Below are 25,502 nucleotides of genomic sequence, written 5' to 3'. Positions count from 1 at the left end.
AGGCCTCACGGTAGAACGAGTGAGTCGCAACAATCTGACGGTTGTGGCGAAAATGGCACATGCCTTGTAAGAAATGTTTGGGTAATATCATATGTATGTTTGACTGAGTCGTTTCACTTTTAAATGCACACATTGTGTGTTTCGGGTCATGGTGCATTTATGTAATTTAGAAAGCTAGGAAGTTGTAGTTTTTTTAAATTCTAGCTTCCAGCGATAACGAGCATGCACGCTTAACTGACCATGAAATGATCCCGTATCTTTTAGCCACATCTCACACACACACACACACACACACACACACACACACACACACACACCACACACACACACACACACACACACACACACACACACACACACACACACACATGAAAGAACGCCCCCCCAAGTGGTTGTGGCCATTAACAACCGCATTATTTATGCCAGCGGCTGGTGTTAGCGCCTCCCTCGGTGGTTACAGTTTAGGTCGAGGCATTCGAAACAACACTGTATATTGTGACTATAACTGAGCACCACAGAAATGCTACAATCTAAGTGATTTTGAGTGAGTAAATAGAAATGTGACATTGTTCTCTTCTCTATTATTAATGACAAAACATATGGTTCCTGAGCTCGTAATTCTTGATGAAAGCTGCCCTGTGTTAGTGCTGTGCCTGGTTCGGGTTAAGGGGGTAATTATATGACAGTATAGTTCAGCCCAACTAGTTCGTAGCCTGGAGGAAGCACAATCACTGCTGACTGTAGTGTCCTGTCCAATAGCAGCAGCACAGAAGTCTGAGGCAAAGTACAGCGCGAGTGAAGGGAGAGACCGAGACTACACAGGACGGGTAGTTCACTGCTCAGTTTAAGAAGTTTGGGACGGTGGTGTAGCCTATTTTGACTTTGTTTGCAGAAACACAATAGAAAGCGAGGAAAACCTGCAGTGCAGACAAAGAGAAGTCTGCGAGCTGCCTGCAGAGACGCACAAACCTCCCAACATCTGGTCTGCTGGAGGACGGGGCGAGCCGGAGAGAGAAACTTTGGAGGCGGAGAGAGAACTATCTTCGCTGGAGAAGTATGCATTGAATCGGGAGCTCTGGGCACCTACATGAGCCGAAGAGAGATTTGGTGGTCGTGTAGGGTGACAATAGTGGAGGGATAGAGAGGACAGAAAGGGTCTCCGAGGGCGAGAAGTCCACCTGGAGCGGTCAGAGAATGAATTAGCCGAAGGTTTGGCTGCACCGTTTCCCAGCCAGAGAGAAGGTAAGAAGTTTTTGTTTGTTTTGTGGTGGTGTCGTTGTAGATGAAAGCGACTTATTCTGCACAATGTAGGCAGAAAAATGATCGCCTCACTGCAGCTGAGCTCGGTGTGAGCAAGCAGGGACTCGTTTAGGGGCGCAGACATGCAATACAGGTAAACAGAATACACCCGTTATTACCTTGCAGTAATATTTCGTAGCCCATATACAAATTGTACTTTCAATTTCAGCATACATTTCTCTTGAAAGATAAACTATTTTAAACGTGTACACGTGATGCACATTTCAGCTAGAAGTTTGGTGTGTGCGGTGCAATGTCTGTTTCTATTTCCCCGACATTTCTTTACACTTCTTTACCTCGTCAAAAGTATAAAACTGTAGTTATTTAGGGGTGAATACATTTTTATCAACTCGGTGAACTTCGCTTCATCGAGCACTTTCGCAAAAAACTCAGTTTAAAGTTGAATGTTTTTGGGGCAGCGAGTGCGGAGCAAAGCCACGGGAGCGCGCAAACAGCTGTCCAGCGGAGTTTCCCTGGCAGGATTGGCGCGCGCCAAACACACGTTGGCACGTGACACGCTCAATTAGTCCCGTGTTAATGATGAGAATAGAACCTCCCGGGTGCTTGGTTCTGCATGTCTCCGATCTAAAGTATCAGATGAAACCCACGTGACCTCATTACAGGAAGCTAAACCTACATGTCGCTTAGCAACCATTTAGTAAGGACTAAGTCTGGGGCCCAAAACAACATAAAAAATAAAAATTTTAAATGATAGATTTGTGCTTTTATATAATCATCATCGGGGGATTATTAAATTTGACTTTATTAATATGAACAATATTTAGCTTTCCATATTGTTATTATTTGCACAACACAAGTTTAACGAGTTTAAACACTTTTAATTAAAAGTAGGCTATGATTAGGCACATCCGTTGTTATACCACTGTTTCATTAGAGCAGCCTCCTTTAGTGATTCTATAGCTGGAAGCGGTTCATGCTGGTTCAAGTTGTGCCTGATTGCACCTTTTTCTCTGAAGCAAGTTGGCTTGTTGCTCAATTTAAAAAGATAATGAGAAGTCTTTCGCATGACCCATGATGACATCAATGTAATAATATTTTTGGCGATGTCCTCTCTCTGCTTTAGGCTCACTCCTTGGCCCCTCCACCTCCTTCCATAAGAGCCAGGCCTACGCCCATGGATGAGGAGAGGAGTGCCCCTGCCATCTCCCCAGAGCCACCTGATGAGGGGGACCCCAGTCTACCAGCTCCACAACCCACGTCACACGCAACCTCGACAGAAGAGAGCGCAAACAGCTGCCCGAACCCAAAGCCCTGTCCTAGTCCAGGTAAGGAAGAGGTTGCACAAACACACAGACCTACACAAACTGCTCTTCCAACTCGGGTGTGTATGTAGTTCTGTGATGGGTCTGAAAAAGCCTTGAATAGGCGAATGTTTATACGACAAAGTCCCATTAAACCTCCTTTGTTGTTTTTTGGTGTGTCTTTGTATAAGCGTGACGACCTCAGAAAATAGTTATAAAGAGATTAAGCCATTTATTATGAAAAAGAGCAGCTGGCAGATTTGTTCTGAGAGTCATGTATGTAAAGCTCATTATAGTAAAAGGTTGGCCAGTATATGAGTGAGTTGCTGGATGCAACATATTTTCCTTTCTTTACAAGCTGTAGGAGACCTTCTTACCCCCCAAAATAAAATAACAGTTTATTCACCTTTGTGAAAGTGTGTTGATGCTAGTTTTCCACTGTGGAATAGTCTTGAGTCATTGTTATGTTTAAAGCTTTACACACTGATAATTACTAATACTCAGAAGCTGAGTTCCAGTGACTCCCACTGAACCCCCCAAAAATCATTGTGTGTTTTTGGTGGATGTCATGGCAACTCATGAAGTCAGAGGCCTTCTCACTGACGGATAAAAACAGTTGTGTACTGAGGTGATCGGTCTGTGTGGGGGACATACCGCCTTGGATGATCTGAGGGGTCAGGACCAATTCAGCACTGTGGAACGCTTAAAAGGCCCCAAGGAGACTCCTGGGAATTGGGGAATGACCCCATGACCCCATGACCCTTCCCCTTTGTGTGGTTGGTTACGGTAAGCGTTGACACTGAGGCGGGAACGAGGGAACATGGACCAACTCAGGGCAGTATTATGCCTTAAAGCCAAAATGAGTCAAGTTTCCTCAACATTCAGGGAGAAAAATACACCATGGACTGTAGATCAGAGTGCAGACCCTATGGCCGGGGTCACTGATAGGTGGACCGCGGACCGGGTCCGGACCCAAACACCGCTGTATATGGACCACGACCTAAAACCGATAGATAATTGAGAATTATTACATTTTGACGGAACCCCCTTTATTTTAACCGGCGCAGCTTTTCTAGCCTTTACTGCAAGATGGGAGGAACATAATGTCCTAGCTTTTTTGATCAACATCAGTTCACCCTGAATGAACTGAGTTTAAAGCTGCAGGGCAAAGATAATTCAGTTCAGTTCGTACGTTTGTTTTATACAGCTTTCTGTTGTGTATTTCATTTTTTTAATCCAGTCCTTACTTAAGTAAGGACTGGATGAACATTTAGTTATTTGTAGATTATGTATTATTTATCATTCATCCAGTTCAATTTGAAATCTGACAATAAATATTGTTTGGATATTATTCAATTGAACTTTCTTTATTTGATTTGACAGTCAGTTGTTGACTACATACAGACATTAATACAACTGTTGTCTACTTCAATATATATGGGACTAACTCATAGCTCAAGTTACACATTATTGTGATGTTCCGGACCTTTGCATCAGGAAATTCTCTCTAACTGGACCTCGTTGAATTTGAAGTGAATACCCCTGCCCTGTGGGGTAATTGGCTTGTTTCCACGGGATCCTGCCACCAAAACTTCCAGTGGTTGATTTGGAGTTTTTGTTTTGTTTGTTTGTTTTTTAAAGACAAGTCTCAACCCAATCTATTTTGATTACTGTGTTGAATGTGCAAAAGCATAGAATCCACACACGCACATCTGTGTTCCCCGCCACACTGCGGTTCACCACGATGAGTGTAACTACAGCATCAGATTTAATGGTGATACCTCTGCGAAGACTGTCACAGTTATTAAACTGTAGGCTTGTGCCTGAACATGTTCCCGTGGCTGTGCTGACTCTACCTGTGCTTGCTCCTCGGGAAGCCAACACACAAAGTACAACTGTGGCTTCCCCCCACTAAAGTTAGACGGCTTGTCTGGCTGACTGGTGTAATTTGTGTGTGTGAGTGTTTGTGTGTATGCTGACGGTAGGTAGCTGAGCCAGGGTGGGGAGGAGAAGATCGGTCAGGCTACCACTGAGGGCAACAAGGCCCTGCTTTCAGCGCTCTGCTTCACCCCCCACCCACCCATCCCTCTGCAGAGTGCCGGGCTTTGGAACAACACAACAGGCTCATATATAGATCTAACTGTGGCTTGAATCTTTTTGCCCATTTTCGCTGATGGATGCCTTATTAGAAAGGGATAACAGGCTCCAAGATGGCACTCCTTTATTTCAATCAAAGCTGCTTAGCCAGCACACCCACCAGAACATTCTTTTTTTCTTCCTGGTTTACTTCCTGATTGTAAAGTCCAGGACAAATTTTACCCAAAAGAATCAATAGCAAGTGACATATATGTCCCACCAACAGCATTTTTCATTGACATGGATGGCAGTTGCTTGAGCTGTAAAAACTTGATGTTTTTCAGATTAAAAAAAACAAGTATGTTGACTAACATAAGCACGGACATCTGTGTAAATGTCATCCACACCTGTTGTCATATTTCTGTTCCTATTTTCCCATGTATATCGCTTATATAGGAGCCTCTTGTACCACCACATCCTGATTCCCTCGTTCTCTTTCATCACTGGTATCTCTCTCACTCTATTTTTTCTCTTCCTGTCTTTTCCCCCCCTACTTCCCTGCTTTTGTCTCTGTTTTATCTGTCTTGCTGTCACTCTCTGGATTAGGGCTGAGCAGTTTTTCTTGTTTTCATGTTGCAATTTGAAAGATGCCCCGGACGCCATTCTATCTGGACCCTGAAGTTATAACCAATAGATAATTGAGAAATATGACATTTTTCTTGGAGCCCTTCTAGTTTAACTGTCGCAGCTTTTCTAGCCTTTACGGACATCGTTCAGCGGTCAAGGAAACACACCGACCAATTATATGCGTCGTAAACGATCTCACGTCATGCTACTCGGCCAATCAAATATGTGTATTGTTTTTTTATCCAGCTCTTATTTGACTTGAAATGAGGGAAGAACATTTATTTATTATTAGAGTATTTATAATTTATAGTTAATACAGTTCAATTTGAAATCTGTAATAATAAATATTGTTCAGACATTATTCAAGTGAACATTATTTATTGATTTGACAGCCAGTTGTTGACTCGAACAGACGTTTATACAACTGTTGGCTACTTCAATATATATGGGACTAAATTATAGCACAAATTAGATGTTATGTGATGATCCCAACCTTTGCATGAGGAAACTATCCTGAACTGGACCTCGCTGAATTTTAATTGAATACCTCTGCACCAAAAATATGGTTCTAACTATGCCTTGCATTATTATTCGTGTCTGAAACTATAGGAGGTTAACGTTTTATTTGGAGCTTGTTGACAGTTATAAGACAGAAAATGAGGATTTGTTTGGTAATATGATCTCTGGAAACCTGGTGCTTCTTGCTGCTGTCTCTTTATCCTGAGTTACACCGGCGCTCTCTTATAGTGTCTATCATAAAAATTACACAATTCACTCTCTACATCACAGTCTAAACGACATTCATTTTATCTCTCTCTGAATTCCAGCGTGCAGATTTGCCTCCTTGTCCCTCTTTAGTCCCTGAGGTTTGTTGAGGCTTGTGTCTAATTTGGTTTCTCACAGAGATAGAAATAAACTGGGAGCAGTTTGAGGCATTTTTTACAGCATATTTGAACTACGAAAATGAGCATGCTTTTTTTTCCTTCACCACCTCGCAAACATATGATAAACTGTTGCTGCTGCTGCTGCTTTGGTGGCGTTCTCGCTCTCTCTCTCTCTCTCTCTCTCTCTCTCTCTCTCTCTCTCTCTCTCTCTCTCTCTCTCTTACTCTCACCACCTCCTGGCTTGAGGAGACATCCCAAATCCTCCTAACCCATGTCATATGCTGTTGACAGTTAGTGTCATCATGATGTGATCGTACTAAATAGCCAGCAAACTGTCTGTCTTGTTGAGATACTTGAGCCAGGGGCCTGTTACTGTACAGATACTGCTACAGTGACAGATTAGATGGTTACCACTTCAAGGGTGTGGTTGTTGTCTCTTCCAGTGTCACGTTGAAGAAGAGGGGTTATGTAGCCTGAGCGATACTGTTGTTTAAACTGATATTGATGAATTAGAATAATACAAGTCAGTATTAACAACATGTTAAAGTATGTTTGCAATGTCTGCCGATAATATCGGCTTGCCATTGTGTGCGTTAGAGCAGGGTACAAACAGTATATTTGCCACTGTACGGTACTTTGAAAGAGTTCTGTTTGTCCTCTACTCTTTATGACGGATAAGCTGTTTGCACCGTCCAGTGTGTGTTTGTAGATCTGATGACGGTGTCCGTGTTTCAGGCTTCTTGTGTTGAACGCAGCACTGTAGCATATTTTCTAAGGAACCAGAGGATTCTCAGAGACAAAGTAACACAATTTAATTCCCACAGTTCAACAGTAGACGGTTTTTGTCGTTAATGAGCTTACACAGCTTGAGTCTCTCAGCAGCTATAATCTCTGAATTGGGACATATTCCAGCGCTGCACTCTCACAACCCCTCTGTGCAATGTGTGTGTGTGTGTGTGGGTGTGTGTGCACCTTTGGCTGGATTGCAGCTAAACAATTGCCTCTTCTTTAGTTTTTATATTTGTCGAGGCATCGTTTCTGTAGTTGTGTTCTTCTCTTTGTGTTTTCCTTCATGCTGGTCAGAACCCCAGCGGTTGTGTGTGGTTTCAATGAGTTCCAGTCATTACCGCTGGCCAGAGAACGGCTACTGCGCCGGCTCCACTATCTCCGCTCTGCTGAACATTCTTTTGTGCTTGGATGCTCTTCAACTCATCTCATTGTATCTTCTTTCCAATTCGCTCAACTCGTATCGCTATCTTTGTGTTTTTAGCGATGAGTCAGCAGGGTGTCCACCCATTTATGTATGTGTGTGCCTGAATAATGCACTTTAAGTCGGGCTGCAACTGTAATGATCATTTGCATTATCGACCGGACGAATTGTTTTTACAATAAATTGATTGATTATTTCGTCTATTAATGAATTGAAAAAGCGGTCTAGCTCGCTAATGGAGAAGTGAAAAAAAGAGGATGATTGTAAAATAAAAACAGCAGGAATTATGTAAAAAAGAAGAGACTCGCAATCCTTTATTCATGCAGAGGGACCTTATGATTTATGATTACCTTATTTAAGATTGTTTGGTTGTTTTTCCCTCAAAGAAAAAAGATGCCTGTCCTATCTGTGATGCAATGAAAATATTTGTTTCCTAACAAAATAAATGATAAAGTTTTGATGTATGTTTTAGTGCCATTACAAGAGTTTTAAACATATTTTGACAATAACAATACTATTTTAGATTGCGATTGTGCTTTTATAATTGAATATGATATGCTGTATCATAGTATTGTATTCCATTCCATGATCTATACTTATGGTATTGTTTTGTTATTGTATAGTGAGTCTACTGTACATTTCACATGCTGCATATATATCAAATATAGCATATATTTGATGATATCATTTTAATATTGAATTTATCTTATATTTTTATCTCAGTGTATCGTATAATGCCCATCACAATCACAGCGTTCAGCCGCTAATGCTCACATTTCAGTATCAAGAACCAGTAAGTGACTCATAATTAATCAATTTCCAAATTGTTCGTTAAGTTTAAATTCGTATGACCAAACGCTGCACACAGATATTGACATCTTGACAGCATTAAACAGAGTCGCAGCTTAACATTCCAGCTGCATAATGGAAGTTTCACTGTAAAACTCTGGATGCTGGTTTGCTCCTGTTTGCTGGGGGGAGCGTATGTACTGTATGTCTTTGCCAAAGGGATGTACTCAACTAAGAGACCTCCTTTACTCTGCACATGAGAAGTTTGTGCCTCTGAGAAAGTACGAGTGAAGTTGTAGAGACAGGGTTGAGGTAGTTTAAAAGGCAGCAGGTAAACTGAGCGAAGCACCCACCTTTCAGAGATCAAACCCTGAGGAACAGCAGGTTGTGCTCTCCTTCAGGTGATCCAGGATATGTCACATCCTTTGCCAGCTCACATAGCCTGGATCTGTGTGTGTGTGTGTGTGTGTGTGTGTGTGTGTGTGTGTGTGTGTGTGTGTGTGTGTGTGTGTGTGTGTGTGTGTGTGTGTGTGTGTGTGTTTATGGTAACCATTGCCCTTTGTGATCCATTTGTTTTTGTTTTAATGGTTAACTGTTTCGGGAAATTCCTCTGGATCACCCCTTCAGGCCAACTGACACGTGCACATACACCAAATTATAAACACACATGAACATGCACGTACATGAAGCACACATACACACACACACACACACACACACACACACACAGCCAAGCATCCAAAAACAAATACACATCCTCACCCACACGTGTAAACACACAGCCAGATCTCCTCAGCGGCTCTTGATTGCTCTGGTCTGATTTGAATTAGAGGCTCATCTTTCTCAGATCTAAAAAATGGCTCTGAGGTTGAGCGGTTTGGTGGTTTGATGCTGATGCCAACATACAATTGGTTAAAGGCCTGCTTGGATGGCACAAGGAGGTTAGTGGGGATGTGCTTAGCTCCAACAATCGTGGTTTTGAACGTTTACAGAGGGAACGTTCTTGAATCACAAGATCGACATACTTTTAACCCATCGTGCTCCATTGGCAGCAAGAGTATACATGAGAATACATAACAGACTACTGTACTGAAGAAGTGCTTCAGCTGACCAGATGATTGAACACATACTCAGTAAGCATGTGCAGGTGTGAAACAGATGTTGAGATACTTGGTGTAGAATATGTATTTATTGCATATCTTTTACATGTACTTTTCCAACAAGGGCAGCGATACAGACTTCTGTCACACTTCCAAGGAGTTTGCACGACTGTGTGCTAGCGTAGCTAAATATGTGTTTCTCAGATGTAGTCATGACGTATTCTTCTTAAAATGGTTAGTTGTGTAGTCATGAACCTCATACACTGAAGAATACCATCCTTTTCTTTCCTGTAGTTTGCTTACGCTGGCCTCTCGTGTGGCTTTGATAATGACATAATTGCCCCCAAAAGCAGCTTCCACGGAATGGGACGAAAACAATATGGGAAAGCAGATGAGTACAACTGTTAAATGCCACCTGAAGCGCTTTTTGTTTGAATTATATTTATGATCTCGATTTTTTTCAAAAACCTGCCAACTGTCTTCTGTCATTAAAGTCAATTGTTGCCCGCCAGCACATAGTGAAATACCCTCAATATTTTGATAAATGGATACCAGCTGCATAGAACAATGGGCGTTTATAGGTAACTAATGAGCTAATTGATGACTGATTTTAGGAATATTTAAACAGAAAATCAAAAATACATGACTAAATGTATGGCTGGCTGGCTTGCTGGGCCTTTGGCATTTTACAAATATTGTCTTTTTTGCATACATCTTTTTTGAAAACTTTTTACGTGTTATCCAAAGTAATTACAAAAAAGTAAAATAATGACGGATGGGTGAATGGATGTGTGATAGACAGACATGTACACTGCTTGCCAGTGACATGCACAACCTATAGTACTCACGCACATCTCTAAAATAGACATTTGGCTGCGTTGAGGGCAAACGTTCTCACTAGTGGCTTTCCTATCTGAAGCTGGCTGATTGAGACGAATGGATACAACATGGGCCTTAGGAATACTTCCACGTGCAAGAGACAAGCATGTGTGTGTGTGTGTGTGTGGAGAGAGCTGGTACTACATGTAGGAAGGTAACATTGGAGTATAAGTACATGTGCTTTATGTGTGTGTGTGTGTGTGTGTGTGTGTGTGTGTGTGTGTGTGTGTGTGTGTGTGTGTGTGTGTACAGGTATGTGTGTGTGGTTTGTGTACCATCATCTAATAGAACGGAAGAGCAGGAAGCACTTCCCGTCCCTTCAGGCCATGTTACGTCTCTTCCAACTTCACACGCACAGAGATCCCATTACACACAAAAATGCCCGCTAATGGACACACACACACACACACACACAAACTCATAAACTCATGGAAGTAAAGGCAAACACAAATCCTCCAATGCTCAAAACAATGTTCCTCTTCATCAACGTTAGACCACCTTACATAACCAAGTGATTCATACCAGTGGCTTTGATATACTTTGTTTTCGAAGAAAATAAAGATAGTGTTGATTCAGACAGGCTAAGGGGGTTTATAGCCTCATCCTGTTTTGGTTCTGGGTTCACTGCTTCAGCAATATACGACATTACAAACAGACACACAATACACGCGGCACACAAACAGCTACTGTACAATGGAATTCACTGGAAACATGTGGCGAGGCTTCACTGTATCACCGTCATTGACTCAGTCTGACGTAACTTACTGGTAGTAAGTCGTTGTTACAATAAGTGAACAAAACATACAGCTGTCATCCGTTCTATAAAAACCTCCTTTTCAGCATCGTGATAAGTATTCTGGGGGATTTATTTAGTTCTTCTGAAGTAGGTTGAGTATATATTGTCTTCCGTGTTAAAACGTAACATTATAACCAGTAAAACTCATGCCCATCTCATAGAGTCAAATATTTTTGACTATTTTTGTTTCTGTGTATGTGTGTTTTACAGGGAAATCAAAAAAAATCAAAAATTGTTGCTGCAACTGACACAACATCTCAATACAGAGTGAGAATCCTGTCATTTGTATATAGGAAAGACCCTAACTGTTAATATATTGCTCAGCCCTAGAATGTTGAACATGTGTGATATCTTAGTAAATAGGAACTAAACTGGTTCTCTTTTCAGTTTATTTAAAGCGCAGTTGTGAGTGAAATATGTGTCTTGGCATTTCAGCTTCATTTAAAGAGACAGCTCTGCCATGTGGATTCATTTGTTCTTGCATTCTGAGATCAGCTGATGATCAGCTTACCTTGATGGTATTAAAGACTAAATAAGTAAAGCAAAGTGTTTCAATGCATATGATGAATACTGTACAGTGGTTATGTTTGGACAAACACTACACCAGAACCAGATAACTGGATACTATCAACTACTCATCTCATTCCCAGAAATCACTTTTTAGTTTTTAAGTTTTACCTCTTTTCTTTCACCTCACACAAAGCACTCTGTCTACAGCTGAGCTACCTTTGCTACCTTTAACATTATACAGCTGTATTTAGCTGTACAAGTGGGAATTAATCTCTGGAGTTATGCCAAATATGTGAAGGAATTCATTCGTATGAGTGAGGAGTGAACGTGAACCGGAGGCGAAGAGTGCGAGAGGCAGGGGACAGGAAAGAGAGGACAGATAGAGAAGTGAGCGAGAGTAGATAGAGTAAATAAACATAGCCGGGAAGTGTTGAGTCCACGCACAGGACGCGGTTTGGTTTGTGTGTGTGTGTGTGTTTATCAAACCCAGCTGGCTCCCATTTGCCCAGGAATGAATCTGCACCTCTCAGAGGCCCAAGCCTGCCCTGCTTTGAAGGCCTCTGTGTGGTGTGTATGTATGTATGTATGTACATGTGTGCATAATAACAGCTTCATCAGAGCTCTGCATGGTACCGGTGAACACATAACACACCCAGACATGTATTTACTGTATATTATGTGTACGTTCTCTCATGTGTTCATTTTGAACGCACATACATCCACTCTCAGTCATCGCCGCGCACGCGTAGACCCACACAGATTTCAGCTTTCACAAGCATACACATAGACCCCGAAACAGTCCCGAGGGGTTGGATTTAACTGCTTCCAGATGCGAGTTCAGGACAGAGCGCACACATACAGACAAAATCTTCTGCTTTGTTGAAGTCAGCAGAACCACTCTGTTTAAATGAATTCAGTGATAGTGGATGGGAAATGACATGGGAGTAGATAAGTTTGGGAGTGGGGAAACAGCTTGCTGCTGGTACCTGATAATATCATCAAGGAGAGAAGCTACGCACTCAGGAACACCTGAACCCCAAAACCTTAAAAACAAACTTTGTGGTCTTACGGAAAACTCTTTTTTAATTGTATATGTAAATGTGTTGTGTTTTTTAGATGTGGCCCACACCTATACTGAGCCCCTCATATTGAGGTTGAATGGCACCCCAGACAGGTTGCAAGGCGATGATGGAGACAAGTGGAGCAGAATCCTCTCACACTCTGAGCTTACAACACCCAGCAAGAGCATCACATGTGAGTAAATAGCACCCTCACACACACACACACACCCACACACACACACACACACATATGGAGACACACACTCTGCGAAGCTGGTAAGAGTTTTGTTTCCATTACCGATCACTGGTCTGATGAGTCACATTGTCCTGACCTTAAACAAATACATTTGTACACCCTGAAGACATAGGTCAGGTAATCATACACACAGAGAGAAATATTTACATTGTCAGCTAAGTAGGTTAAGTTTCTGATTTCTGAACACAAGCACCCAAATATTCAAACTTGAAATGAAACATATTTCCTCCTCTTTTGCTCTTTATTCTGCATTGTGCTCTCTGTCTGGCTGGCGCTGTGGAATTTACTTGTTTCGGGTTCATTGGACATCTTTTTCTATCTATATTCTAAGAAACGGCAGATGAGTACAGCACGTGCTTCTCATAAAAATCGTATTTTTCCAGCACAGCCATTCCTGATCCATGATATCCACCCACATTCATGTTACTAGTGGCATTTTTCCAACGTATTAGCCATAATTTCTGGGGCCTAGAGGTTTAAGATGGCAACCAAGTTATCACAACATCCTTGATCCTAGTCGGGGACCGCTGTCACACGTCATCCATACCTCTCACTCCTCATCTTCGTCTTCTGTCACCTCTCTACTGTATATGAATACAATGAAGGAGAAATTATAAAGATAATGGAAAGAAATACGTCCCTGCAATTTGTCCCTCTCCGTTTATTGGAATAGCTCACCACTCAACTCTTTTCATGTTTAACCCACGACAGTCTTATTGGAAATGGTGTTTGTTGAAGGTTGCTTTAAACTAATATGTTAAACAAACATCACTGTTATATCATTCTGTAAAACAATTACAATCCCTGTCTAGACATATGAACTAAACCACACAACATACATTTAAGGATGTTTTTTTTGGGGCTGAGTTTTTTTGTCGATGTGAGTTTTATTGAGTTTTTCTTTCTTCTGTGACAGAAACCAGAAGTTGTACGCTCTAATTCTTTCATCTGTGATGCTGTTTTCTGACCAATCCTCTCCAAAAACATTTCCAATTGCCTTAAGAAAGCACCACTGTAAGTTGGCTGTTGTATTGAAGGAAGAAAATTGCAGTGTCTCAAATTGTGTGTGTTTTATTTACATTCAGCTGTCCAAGTCTAAACTACTTCCCAAAATCCCCAGCTGTCCAGTCATTACACTCCACCCTAATTTGCTGGCGAGGACCGTCACAACACCTGGAAGTTCTCCTTCCAGAGTCATATCACTAACCGCCACCACCCATTTCACTCCCTCATATTACTAGTCCCACAGTTATGTTTCAGCCAGAGAGACTCTCTTTGACGTGCAGTTGCTCCAACTCTCTGTAGCAAAGCCAAAGGTTACGCAAGTACGCTATGTCTTTACCCCGCCACATATATTTTCCTTGCTTTCATTCCAGTTTGAAATGAGTAGAATCGCAACCTAATGTTCGAACTGGTTCTACTATGTAATTTATTCACTTAGATGACCGAGCTTCGCAATAATAAACACCCGCAAACCGTTAGCTAAGTTGTCTGGATGCTTGGCCACCGTTAAGAAAATCCCAATGCCATACAGTGGTCTAAATGTGCCCTTCCTGTCATTCACAGAAAAGGAGGGGTAGTGTAAGTGAATGACAGGAGGAAAAGAGCGTTGAGTAACCTGTAATCTGAGCAAGTGTTATAAAACTACAAGCTTTTCTTCCTGGACTCCAGGCCCTGCCATGGGTGACATTCACAAACACACAAACCTGCCCCATGGTAATAGCTAGTTTGCAGTAACTGAATAACCAGCAGTTCAGTCAGGAAATGAATAAGGAGGTGAATTGAGTGTGTTTTGAGTAGGTGTGTGAGTGTACGCTGTCTGTGTCTGTTCCTCTACCTGTCCTGTATGCTGTTTGTCTACTCTTCAGGCCCAAGCTGAAATTAGATTTTCTGTCTGGCGTTCTCTCCCTGCCTTATTTTACATCCCAATAAAACCTATGAAACCCACCAGCATGTGCTGTGCAGAGAGGGTTATGCAACTACAGCAGGCTTGGACAAAATGTACCGCCACGAACACCAGTCCTCACTGGCTTTCCATTTGCCTTCATGTGCCTCCTCCCTTCATCCATAGCATCCTTCTACAACTTACACAATCACACATGCGTTCACAGGACTTGAACCATGAAGTAAACAGTGAAAGTTCTAAACTGTCTCCGGTGAATATGCAGCATATCCCTGCTCGTCTCCATAGTTATGTGTTTGTCTCTGCCTTTTTGCGTGTGCGAGTTGCTTTGTGTCTTCTGTGAATCTCACAAGCGACTATCAGTCTGAATGCAGTTTACATATGTCCTGTGTCATCATCAGCAACCAATCAATCAATCATCAATCTGTTCCCCTGGCTTGATGATCTGCGTGGAGATGTTGCAAAATAGCTGTGATGCAAGTCTGTGGTGAGGTCATGGGTGTCTGCGTGGCACATGTGCACGTGCGTGTGCGAGTGAGAGGGTGAGGAAACAGAAGCAAAAACAGAAAATCGCCTCATTCTCTGTCTCGCAGTGATGACATCAGAGCTATAGTATGTGTTGGCCCTGGGCCTGTGACAAGCTGCCTGAGAACAATGTGCACGGAGAGGTGTTAACAGATGTGAGTGTGTGTGCTATGACCTGAGTCAAACACACACACACACACACACTCCCTGACAGTGATGCCATGAATCCACTGTCGTCTTTGTCGTCACAGTCACACATGTTCACAGATGTTTAACTGCTCACACGCTTTTGGACTCACGAGAAACCAATGAAGCATGTAATTCATCACTGACAAGATCACAGTAGCATTTATGACACTTGCACTTCAATTTGAAATATCTTCACTAAATGAGACCTTAACATGGACCAGAGAGAAGACAGTCCTTTATTCAGCGAATGAGGACATGGACGTGGGTGCAAGCGGAATGCTGTTTGTTATTATCTTGTCGTGAAAGGGGAGGAGTGTGCAGTGTGCAGTGTGTTGTTGCTGGAAAATCTACCAGGACTGTGATATCGCCTTTAATTAGAGACCGGTCAGTGTGCTGAAACTGCTCCTCTGCTTTAATTCTCTCTTTCCTCTTTTGTCAGTCTCGGCTGTATCTTTTTCTGTGTCACATGTAAACACATACACACATCATTTACATGTTCTGTCATGGACATATAATAGTGGCACACTGTGGGTAGTGATGTCACAGGGGTCAATTGTGAATGAGGTGGTTGGTTGATGTCTCAGGTTCAAAGATGAGTGTTGCTGTGTTGTTGTCGCAAATCCGCTGGTTTTTTTCCGTCTTTTATTCAACATATAGGCCAAACCCTCTTCTTGAAATATTTGCACACTTTTTCCATTCATTTTTAACGACAAGTTCACGGAAGCGAGTCAAATGTTGCAACAAAAGGGGAATTTAGGTGATTTTCCAACCGCTGGGTTAAAGGGAAGAGATAGTGTTTCTGAATGTCTAAAAACCACAAGAAAAAAGTTTTCTTCCAGAATCTCTGGGTATTGGGCCCGTTGTTGTTTTGCATCGGCTCATGTCATATTCCATGTTTTCATGCAAACACAGAAACAAAGGAATGTACTTTCAAAACAAAAGACGAATGCCCATGCACAGCTGTGTTCTGTCTGCGATTTATTCCGCAAACATGTGTAAAGACGAACACATCAGGAAACGTCGACCCCTTGAATTCTGAGCTAGTTTAATCATATTTAGGCTGTTGTATGTAAACACTTTACAGGTGAATGTAATGTGCATATTACGCTGTCAATTTGTGGTTTATACACCTTCCATTTAATGGTTGATTCAGTTAGTTTTAGTGTCGGGTTGTTTGTAATTATGAGGATCGATACTTAACGTTTGGATTTTGTGTCTCCACTTTGCTAGAAGTACAGCTCTCTGGGCTTTGGTATCTTTAACCTGGCAGCACAAATAACACAAACACATACAGTAAACGTAGCAGCACCACTGACAACAGCAGTTCATTAAGATCACGTGGACGTCATAAATGTTGTCGTAAGAACCTTAACAGAGGTACTCTCTAAAACGTTGTCGTCTTCATTTGAATGATGGGATATTGTGAGTCACAATGTTGTCTTGCTCACACCTAATTTTGAAGTCGCAGTCTAGTACATCTGACTGAACTGAATCATACTACTTTTTCAATATAGTGAGTTCAAACAAACCTCATTAACGCTGTAGTGTTGGTTGGAGCGCTGTATACATGTAGCAGCCAAAATGTGGGAAAATCTAATTGGAAATGGTTTTAAACAACATTATACAGCAGCAACGTATAATTTTCCCATTCTCACCGTTTTAGTAGTTGACACTTTTGGCCCACAAATAAAAACAACGCTGCTCTCCCAGAAGGGAGTCAGTGGGTGAGAGGTTTCTGGGAGACCGGGCTGACAACATGTTTTAAAGGCACTTTAAAATGGTGAGAGGATTTTGAAATATGCAAATATTGTGAAACTACGCCAATCAAGCCAAGCCTACGTCATCATTAATGGCATATATCCTCAGTGACTAAACAATTACACTGCAGAAAATCAGAATTTGCTTCAGTGTTGAGAGTGAGTAGGAAATATTTGATTGAACAGCCAGATACTTTGCATCTGTTGTGCTTAATAAGGCAAAAAAGCAACAAAAAAAAGCCTGTATGTGCATTTTTGCTTTTTTTTTTGACTGATCTCACAGTCTATAGTCTATAGTTTAGACATTTTAACACGTTGACCTACATAGACAGACAAACTGCACCAGAGGAGACGGTGGGATAAAGCAGCTGGAATAGAGACAGAGTTCATAGTCATTCTGGTGACTCATTCCAGCAGAGGATAAGAGAGAGAGACAGACAGACAGACAGACAGACAGACAGACAGACAGACAGACAGACAGACAGACAGACAGACAGACAGACAGACAGACAGATCTCTTGTCTGGGAGGGAGGTGTGTAAGTACAGGGTATCTGAGAGACGCAAAGGAGAGAAAGAAGAGGTGTGGAGGGTGTGTGAATGAGGATGTGTGCGCTGTTGCATTCAACTGATGGTGACTCACTCAGGCTCGCTCACCAGCTCAACACATCTGCACAGACCTCCACGTGCACACACACACACCTTAGAGGTCGCAGCACCCCCAGTGGCCAACGCTGCTGGTTAGCGTCACACATGCACGCTCTGCGGTTTCCCAGTCTCATCATGTTAATCACACAGTCATTTGGCTCTTTATTTGCTGTTATTTTTAACTCGCTCCCACTGCTGAATCATTGTGTTCATGAGTCACACCCATGCTTCCTCCTGGTCCACATATGCACAAGCAGCAAGCCATTTCTTCAACTTTGTTTTCTCTCTTTCTCACTCAATCGCTCTCCCTTAGCCTGCTTTCTTGATCTCAGACAAAGGGACCTTGTGTTTTTTCAGTGTGTGCATGTGCATGAGTGTGTGTCCGCACGTGTCCTTGCGTGCATACATTTGTGTGTGAGTGGGCCTAACCTCAAGCTCTGTTTGGAGACAGTCCTGACTCCCCGTCTCTCTCTGGCTGTCTGTCTGTTTGCCTGCCAGATCCGCCTATGTACTGTGTTCATACACTCACGCACACACACACACACACACACACACACACACCACAAACGCACAAGAAGTATGAATTTCTCAACCACTCACAATCCCCCGGACAATACAGCCCTAGAGGGAATACTGAGAAATTGTGCACAGTTTCCCTCCCCTCTCTCTAATCCCCTTCTTCTCTTGCCGAGCTGTATCCCGGCCAGCTCAGAGTGTTAAAATACAGTATTGTGCAAAAGGCTAAAAGAGAGCAATAAGACAGAGAGACAGAAAAGGAGGAGATGAAGTTAGTGAAGGAGAAAGAGAGGGAGACATAACACAGGAGAGCATTAGGTATTGACTTTTGACATACTTTAGAGGAGAAAGCATTACACACCAATGCACATGAACACACACACACACACACACACTGGCCCTGCAGCCTGCCAAACATCTGGAGCAACGTTAGAAAACGCTGAATGAAAGAATCTTTAATAACACTGGATTGGTTGTTTGACCACGGCTATCGGCCAATCAAAACAGGCCTGGATGGGTTATCTGTCTCAGAGTGGTTATCGAACGGACGCTTTTATTGCCAGCCGTGTTTCCAGAGCTCAGGACCACTCTCTCTGTTGTGCTCTCCCCTGCCCTGTTAATTCTCACCACACCTCTTGACACCAGATGCTTTCAAGTCAAGAAAATATGTTAGGCCTCAATAGGGTGGTATTAAATACTACAATAACATATATAAAGCAGGCCTCCATTTTATTCTTCTTTTCAAGGTGTGTGTTTTGTTTGGCAGCGAAGGTGTGCTTTTCTGCCTCCATCTGTCTTGCTGAATAGTACTCGATTAGGGGTAAAATATACCAAGTGGTATATTGAGCCAAGATTAAAACCTGTGCATGCTCTCAGGGCGAAATCGGTAAAATCCACTATTTCTGTGTAAAGATGTATTCCATAGTGCAGCCAAAGCTAACATCTGCGGTCTGATTTCGACAAATCAAGCAGATATCTTCCATAGTGACCGTCTTTCAGTCTGTCCCTACACTGCACTCAGGAAGGGCTTTGGTAGCAGGAAGACATTAACTTTGGATGACACCCATTTGATTTGACTCACTCAGACGGCTGAGGCTTCATTTTGGCTTCAGCTGAACTTCAGAACACATTTTTTTCACAAAAAGAGGACTGCAGGTTTTGTCAGCCATGTAAATTGAAATTGCTTTTGAAAGGGGATTTCTTGCAACCAACAGTGCTTTCAGTGTATATACTGTATATATATATAAACTGAATTTATTTGTATTCATTTTGAAAATGCTTATTGTCCACAGCTTATTGTAAATGGATGTCCTTTTGTCCCTCTCCAGCTCAACCAGCAGCCAGATCCACGGCCAGCCACCATACCCAGCCATGTCGGACACAGCCCAGCAGCAAACTACGCAACGGACCCAAGCACCACACACACTCCTCTCACACACACTGTACGCATCACACGCACACCCTCCAGTCCAACGGGGTCAGGAACGGAGGCCCTCGTGAGCAGCCTAAGCTCGGTTCCCTCCCGAGAGGCGGCTCATCCACCTCCTCGTCCTCTTCAGCGGGACCCAAACACACCAAGAAATTACGGTCCAACCCCTCCATCACCTCCCAGAGCAGCAAGAGAAGCAAGAGCAGCTCCAAGAGCAACAACTCTCAGCTTCCCACAGAAGCACAGCACGGTGAGAGGCAGAAACCGACGGAGGGGCTGGAGGCAGCAGGAGAGGGAGGGATAGGTAGCATGGTTCAACATTGAAGTTTTATTCCACATGTCTTGTCAGAGGATCGGGATAGAGATAAAAAATGATTTATTTTTTTGTAATTCAAGGACGAAAGGGAAATGTAATTAGCATTGATGGACATATTGCAAAAGCAGCAACGTATGTGTATTTTAACCCTCTCAACATTATATTCATGAATCTTTACGAACTGTAAATGCCAACTGAAAAAATATGAATCAAAAAACAAAAGAGAAATTCATCAGGATGGAAAAAATCTAAATCTGTTCACCTTGTCATTCCTTCAACCATTCCTGCTTTGAAATGCAGGTTCGTTCATCCACCTCCTGTCATGGCTTGAGTGGTTATATCAACTTTTTTTTATCTTTGAAAGTAAGTAGGCTAGATTCATGGCTCCAAATAGTTGAAAGTTATCATTTACAACTCAAGGTAACTGTTATATGGTGAAAGGGGCCACCTTTTCTTTTCACTAATTCTTAAAAGTGCCGACTGGGCATGTCTTCTACGTGACTAATACTGACACCGAGAGCTCAACAAAGAAGAGGGTGTTTCTGTGGTGGAGCTGAGAGGTAAAGATAACAGGCTTATTACCACCAGACATGTTTTATTCCCTATTAAATGCCATCGGGACTGGATGTCCTTACACTCTTGCCTGGCACTGAAGGAAACTAATCATGTGTCATGATTTCTGACAGATCATAATGACTGCATTGCCAAACTATTTCTGACAAACTCAGTTTCATTTTTTTTTTTCAATTTGCTTTATTGCCATGACATGTACATTTGTTCATGTATCCAAAGCATATAGAGAAGGAAAATATTGCATAAAGGAGAAAAAGAAAAACAGATTAGAACACAAAATGGTTCCAGAATATAATCAGGAATTGTTCATGTTAAGAAACTCACTCTGTGTCTCTCTCTCTCTCTCCAGACTGCTGTGTTCACTGTATTCTGGCCTGCCTCTTTTGTGAGTTCCTAACTCTGTGCAACATCGTCCTGGACTGTGCCACCTGCGGCTCCTGCGCGGGGGACGACTCGTGCTTCTGCTGCTGCTGTGCGTCGGAGGAGTGTGGCGACTGTGACCTACCCTGTGACATGGACTGTGGCATCATCGATGCCTGCTGTGAGTCTGCAGACTGCCTTGAGATCTGCATGGAGTGCTGCAGCCTTTGCTTCTCCTCCTGAGGGCCCCAACCACCACCACAGGGGGGAGGGGGGGGCAAAGTAGATGTCAGCTACACACTCCCACAAGCCCAGGAACAACTTTGACCCGTGTCTTATCAGAGCTGAGAAGTGCTTCATCCAGTCTTGGTTTGCACTATATTGCCTGGCCTAGTTGGCTCCACGATATGTCCAATGTTTCTTACAAGGTTTGCCAGGCAAAAGATGCTGAGAGCAGTCACTGGTGAATTCTTCCCTCTTTTATTGATCAAACGACAGGACAGAAGCTTCCCTGCTTTGTCTTTGCTGTTGGTCCATTGCTGCACAGCTGGATGTATGGGGCAGAGTGAGTTCCAGCTGTGGTCCACCAGTGTCTGCCAGGCTGTGCGGACCGGGCCTTTGGACCCTCACAGAACGAGCTATTAATACAATGGAGCCCCTTGTGCCATCTGAGTGACTGGAGTTCTTCAAGCATGAAAAATGACCTCCAAATGAGAGAATGGCTCCATTTAACCGGATTTTAGTGTTTCTGTAGATAAGAACGGCAGCATAATGGGAAAATGGACTCTCAGATCTCAGTAGAAATGTAGTCTGTCCTCCTGTCCTTGGCAAGGTTAAAGTCTTCCAGTTTGATTGCATACAGTGGCCTTTGTGACACACACACACACACACACACACACTTACAGAAGGATGTTGAATCCACCGCTTGTTCTTGTTGCAACGTTCAAAATAGAGGAAACATGAATGGTGGCTTGTGGCAATATTACACACACATTTCTTTTGTTCATATGATCTCACTTAACAGACTTATTCAGAGACAAATCATGAGAGCGTCGTGCAGCAGCCTGAAGATGGGTCCAATTCTATAAGTACTGTAGGTGACGGACATCAGAGTGAATGGTTGATAGCATCTGTCATGGACAGATTCTCTACTCTTAACATGTGAAGGGAGAGAGTTCTTAATCAAAGGTCTCTCCTCGTTTATTGTTTCACATCTTGTTTACTTTGACATTGTTGATTTTGAGGGGCTTCGGCTGTATTCAGTGAATTCCTCCTCGTCAGAGCTGGTGACGGGACTGGTAGAGGATTGGAAGTCATCATCTCTTTTTTAATACGTTTCATTTTTCTTTGTCGTTCTTGCTATGTGAACAAATGGCCTTGGCTTAGCTTAAGGCCTGAATTTTCAAGTAGATTCCTCGCCTTTCCCAAATCTCTATTAATCCTTGTTTTGTAGATTTTAGTTCAGATATTTGCATTTCTCCTCTAATGTGAAAATCACATTTCTGTGTTATCGGGTTTCGCCGGGCTCTCTGTGAAGCAGACATTGCTCAACTAATTTAATTCCTTGAGTGAAAATCTCACGACACCACACTAAGATAGATCCATATGCTCGTAGTGTTAATGGTACGCTTTTGATAACAGGACCGCACTCTCGTATGCTCAGATGCATACCTTCTCCAACCCAATACCTCTTGAGATGACACCTAGATCTGTTGTGCATTTTAAAATGACTTGGTACAAATCTCTCCTCTCTGATCCAATGCTGTTTGTGCAATCCTCTTTCTCTTGGAAATACCAAAGAGTTTTTTCCTCTTACTGGACTTTAGTTTCTAGACCTACAATTACTTTTACTTTAAAGGGTCTTTGCTTTGCTTATGTGGCTGTGGTTGATTAAACCCTATTTTAAGGGCTGAACTATAACACTGTTGATATGAATATACACGAAGGCTGTAAATGAACCTGATGACACCGAAACAGGAAAAGCAAGTTTTCAGAAAATAACAAATGCAACTTGAGAAGATATTATGACTCTTTATGTCAGTTTATATCAGACTGGATGTGTTTCAAATGTTGACACATGTTCAAAATTAAACTGAGACAAAAGCCTGGAGAGCCCTGGAAAACAATGCAATTTTATTTACAGTATAAAGAGATGTATGAAGGGAGAACTGGACTTTATAATGTTGTGTATTGATGGAATAACAATGTCATTTGTTTAGATTTACAACATATTTCAAGTGCAGATTTTGACAGCGTTGCTTCATCTAAGGACACGTTCTCTGTCATCAGACCAGGCTTGTCACAAAAAGAATATGGGTGGACTGTGATACATTTCTGTGGGGGTTGCTAGTTTGAAACCAAAGCAGAAGAAGAACAATCCCTTATTTGTCCCTTATTAGTGGGGAAATGTATCCTCTGCATTTAACACATCCCTAGTATACAGGGAGCAGTGGGCTGCCCCTGAGGAGCAGTTGGGGGTTCAGTGTCTTGCTCAGGGACATTTCGCCACAGGACATGTCGTAGCCAAGGATCGACCCGCCAACCTTGCGGTTACCGGACGACCCTCTCTACCCCACGAGCCACGGTCGCCCAAAACGCTAGTTTGTTAACAACAGAAGTTAATCGTTACAAATAAGAATGACCCCTACAAATGTTAGTTAGCTTCAGAGTCCACCAGCTAACTGGCCTCCACTGTTAGCCGGCAGTGGTGTGACAAACACTTCACCTTGATTTCATGCCAACCACTTTGTTAAGGCGAGCAGAAATATGAATACATATTGACAAATGTTTCCGACCTGCTAATTCTTTCAACGAAAACAATTGGTTCACTGTTTATTTACTCAACCCAACTGAAATGATGTTTCCTATCATTTATGAGTCGCTCACCCAAGTTCAAGTCTCAGGATTATTATTCTGCCGCTTGTCACTGGACTCAAACACAGTCCAAAGAGGCAATCTTCAAAAACCTAAATGAATAGTTTTGTAGAAATGGAAAGCTCTCTGACAGGCTTTTATGTGGTCTGTTGCTTTCTGGTATGTTGAATTGATTTGAGTTTTCTAATACAGATGTAACTGAAGAAATAAAGTGAACAAAAACCTACCTGTGAGAGACAGCGTGACTTGCAACTCTCTTTTTGGCAGTAGCACATGTATACATGTTTGACCATCCTGTGAGGTTCACCTGGTCTTTCAACAGGTCCTGTTGGACTGTAAAGCAGTCAGAGGGGTAGCAAAGGTGTAAGTCTGTCAATACCACCGCTAGTTTGTGCCACGCAACATAAATCACGTGAAACAACATTTTAATATGGTCTGGGTTGAAAAACAGTGAACACGTCATTTGAGTTTTATTTCATGATGTTGGAATAATATTTTATGACTTGATCATTAAATACTACTTCATGTCGATACACAGAAGTGCCTAACACTTTGTGGAGAATGGAGGCCGTCTGGAGGGACAGAAAACACTGATTGGTCGGTCTGGAGATGGAGAACGCTGGCTCGAGGTAGAAAATCCCCGGTTGAATGACTTTCATACATTTAGGTCATTCTCTGGATTGTGGAGATGGTTTGGAGATATGGATTTGATATCGTGTCTGTACCAGACAGGTCATCGTGTAATCTCCAAATATTTCTCTTGAACTCAGTCAAGCTCTTATAGAAATACTGGAAGAAAACAAGTTTACTCTCAGTGTTGTCCACACAGTATTATCAGTATTTTTGTTAGAATTACCTTGACCACAGAAACTTCTAACTTGATTTTTATGGATTGATTCTCTTATTATGAGATGTAATTTGGAGATTGATTTAAAGGGCTGGCCACCTCTGCTAGTACTCTGAACGTTATCCGAGCCCAGCTGAATTGTAACTCGACTCTAGTCCACTAAAATGTCATTTTGTTTACACTACCCCCGTTTTATGTCAATTTCAATTGCTGTGCTGGAAGTCACATTGAAATCTCTTCGTTTAATACTGAATAAACAATGTGAACTCCAGGCTACATGTATCATTCTTTCTTCATTTTCACATAGGCTCCAAGCTTATTACATTATGGCCTTATTACATTATGCTTATATAAATACTCCTGTTGTACTGCGTCTTAAAAAAATGTCCACGTAGCAATTCTATAAAATGAATCTAATAACAACAAAAAATTGCTGATACATCACCTGGACAGTGTTGAATTACCAAAATTCCAGATGCAGCTTAAACTATATTTATACGTTTGACCTTCATAACTATTAAGAAGGCAAGGAATGTATCCATTACAAATACACTCTATCTGAAAATGATTACCACTCATCTTAACTTTCTTCTCAAATTCATCTATTTCTTCTGTGTTTTCTGTGTGCACAAATTGAAATGTGTTTATAAACCAATGCTGAGCTGGAGAGATCAGTTTTCATGGCTGCTCCTTACTCGTCCTTTCTTTACCCTCGTACATGAAATATGCTTTGCACTTGATTTAAGTTTGGATACTTAAACTACAGAAGTGTCTCACTCCTCTCTGATGCATTTATATTCATTCTTCAATTCATAGTT

General features: G+C 42.1%; 1 protein-coding gene across 1 annotated transcript; it reads left to right on the top strand.

Moving 5' to 3' along the window:
- Positions 1-770: 770 nt before the first annotated feature.
- Positions 771-24,955, top strand: mdfi (MyoD family inhibitor). Its single transcript, XM_079265280.1, has 5 exons — positions 771-1,242; positions 2,384-2,585; positions 12,549-12,686; positions 19,614-19,964; positions 20,953-24,955. Exons 2-5 carry the CDS (start codon positions 2,435-2,437, stop codon positions 21,204-21,206), a joined length of 894 nt encoding a protein of 297 aa, XP_079121406.1. The 5' UTR covers positions 771-1,242; positions 2,384-2,434; the 3' UTR covers positions 21,207-24,955.
- Positions 24,956-25,502: the final 547 nt, after the last annotated feature.

This window comes from Melanostigma gelatinosum, assembly GCF_949748355.1.
Source record: "Melanostigma gelatinosum genome assembly, chromosome: 3".
NCBI lineage: Eukaryota > Metazoa > Chordata > Actinopteri > Perciformes > Zoarcidae > Melanostigma > Melanostigma gelatinosum.
This window is presented reverse-complemented; position numbering and strand designations above follow the sequence as displayed.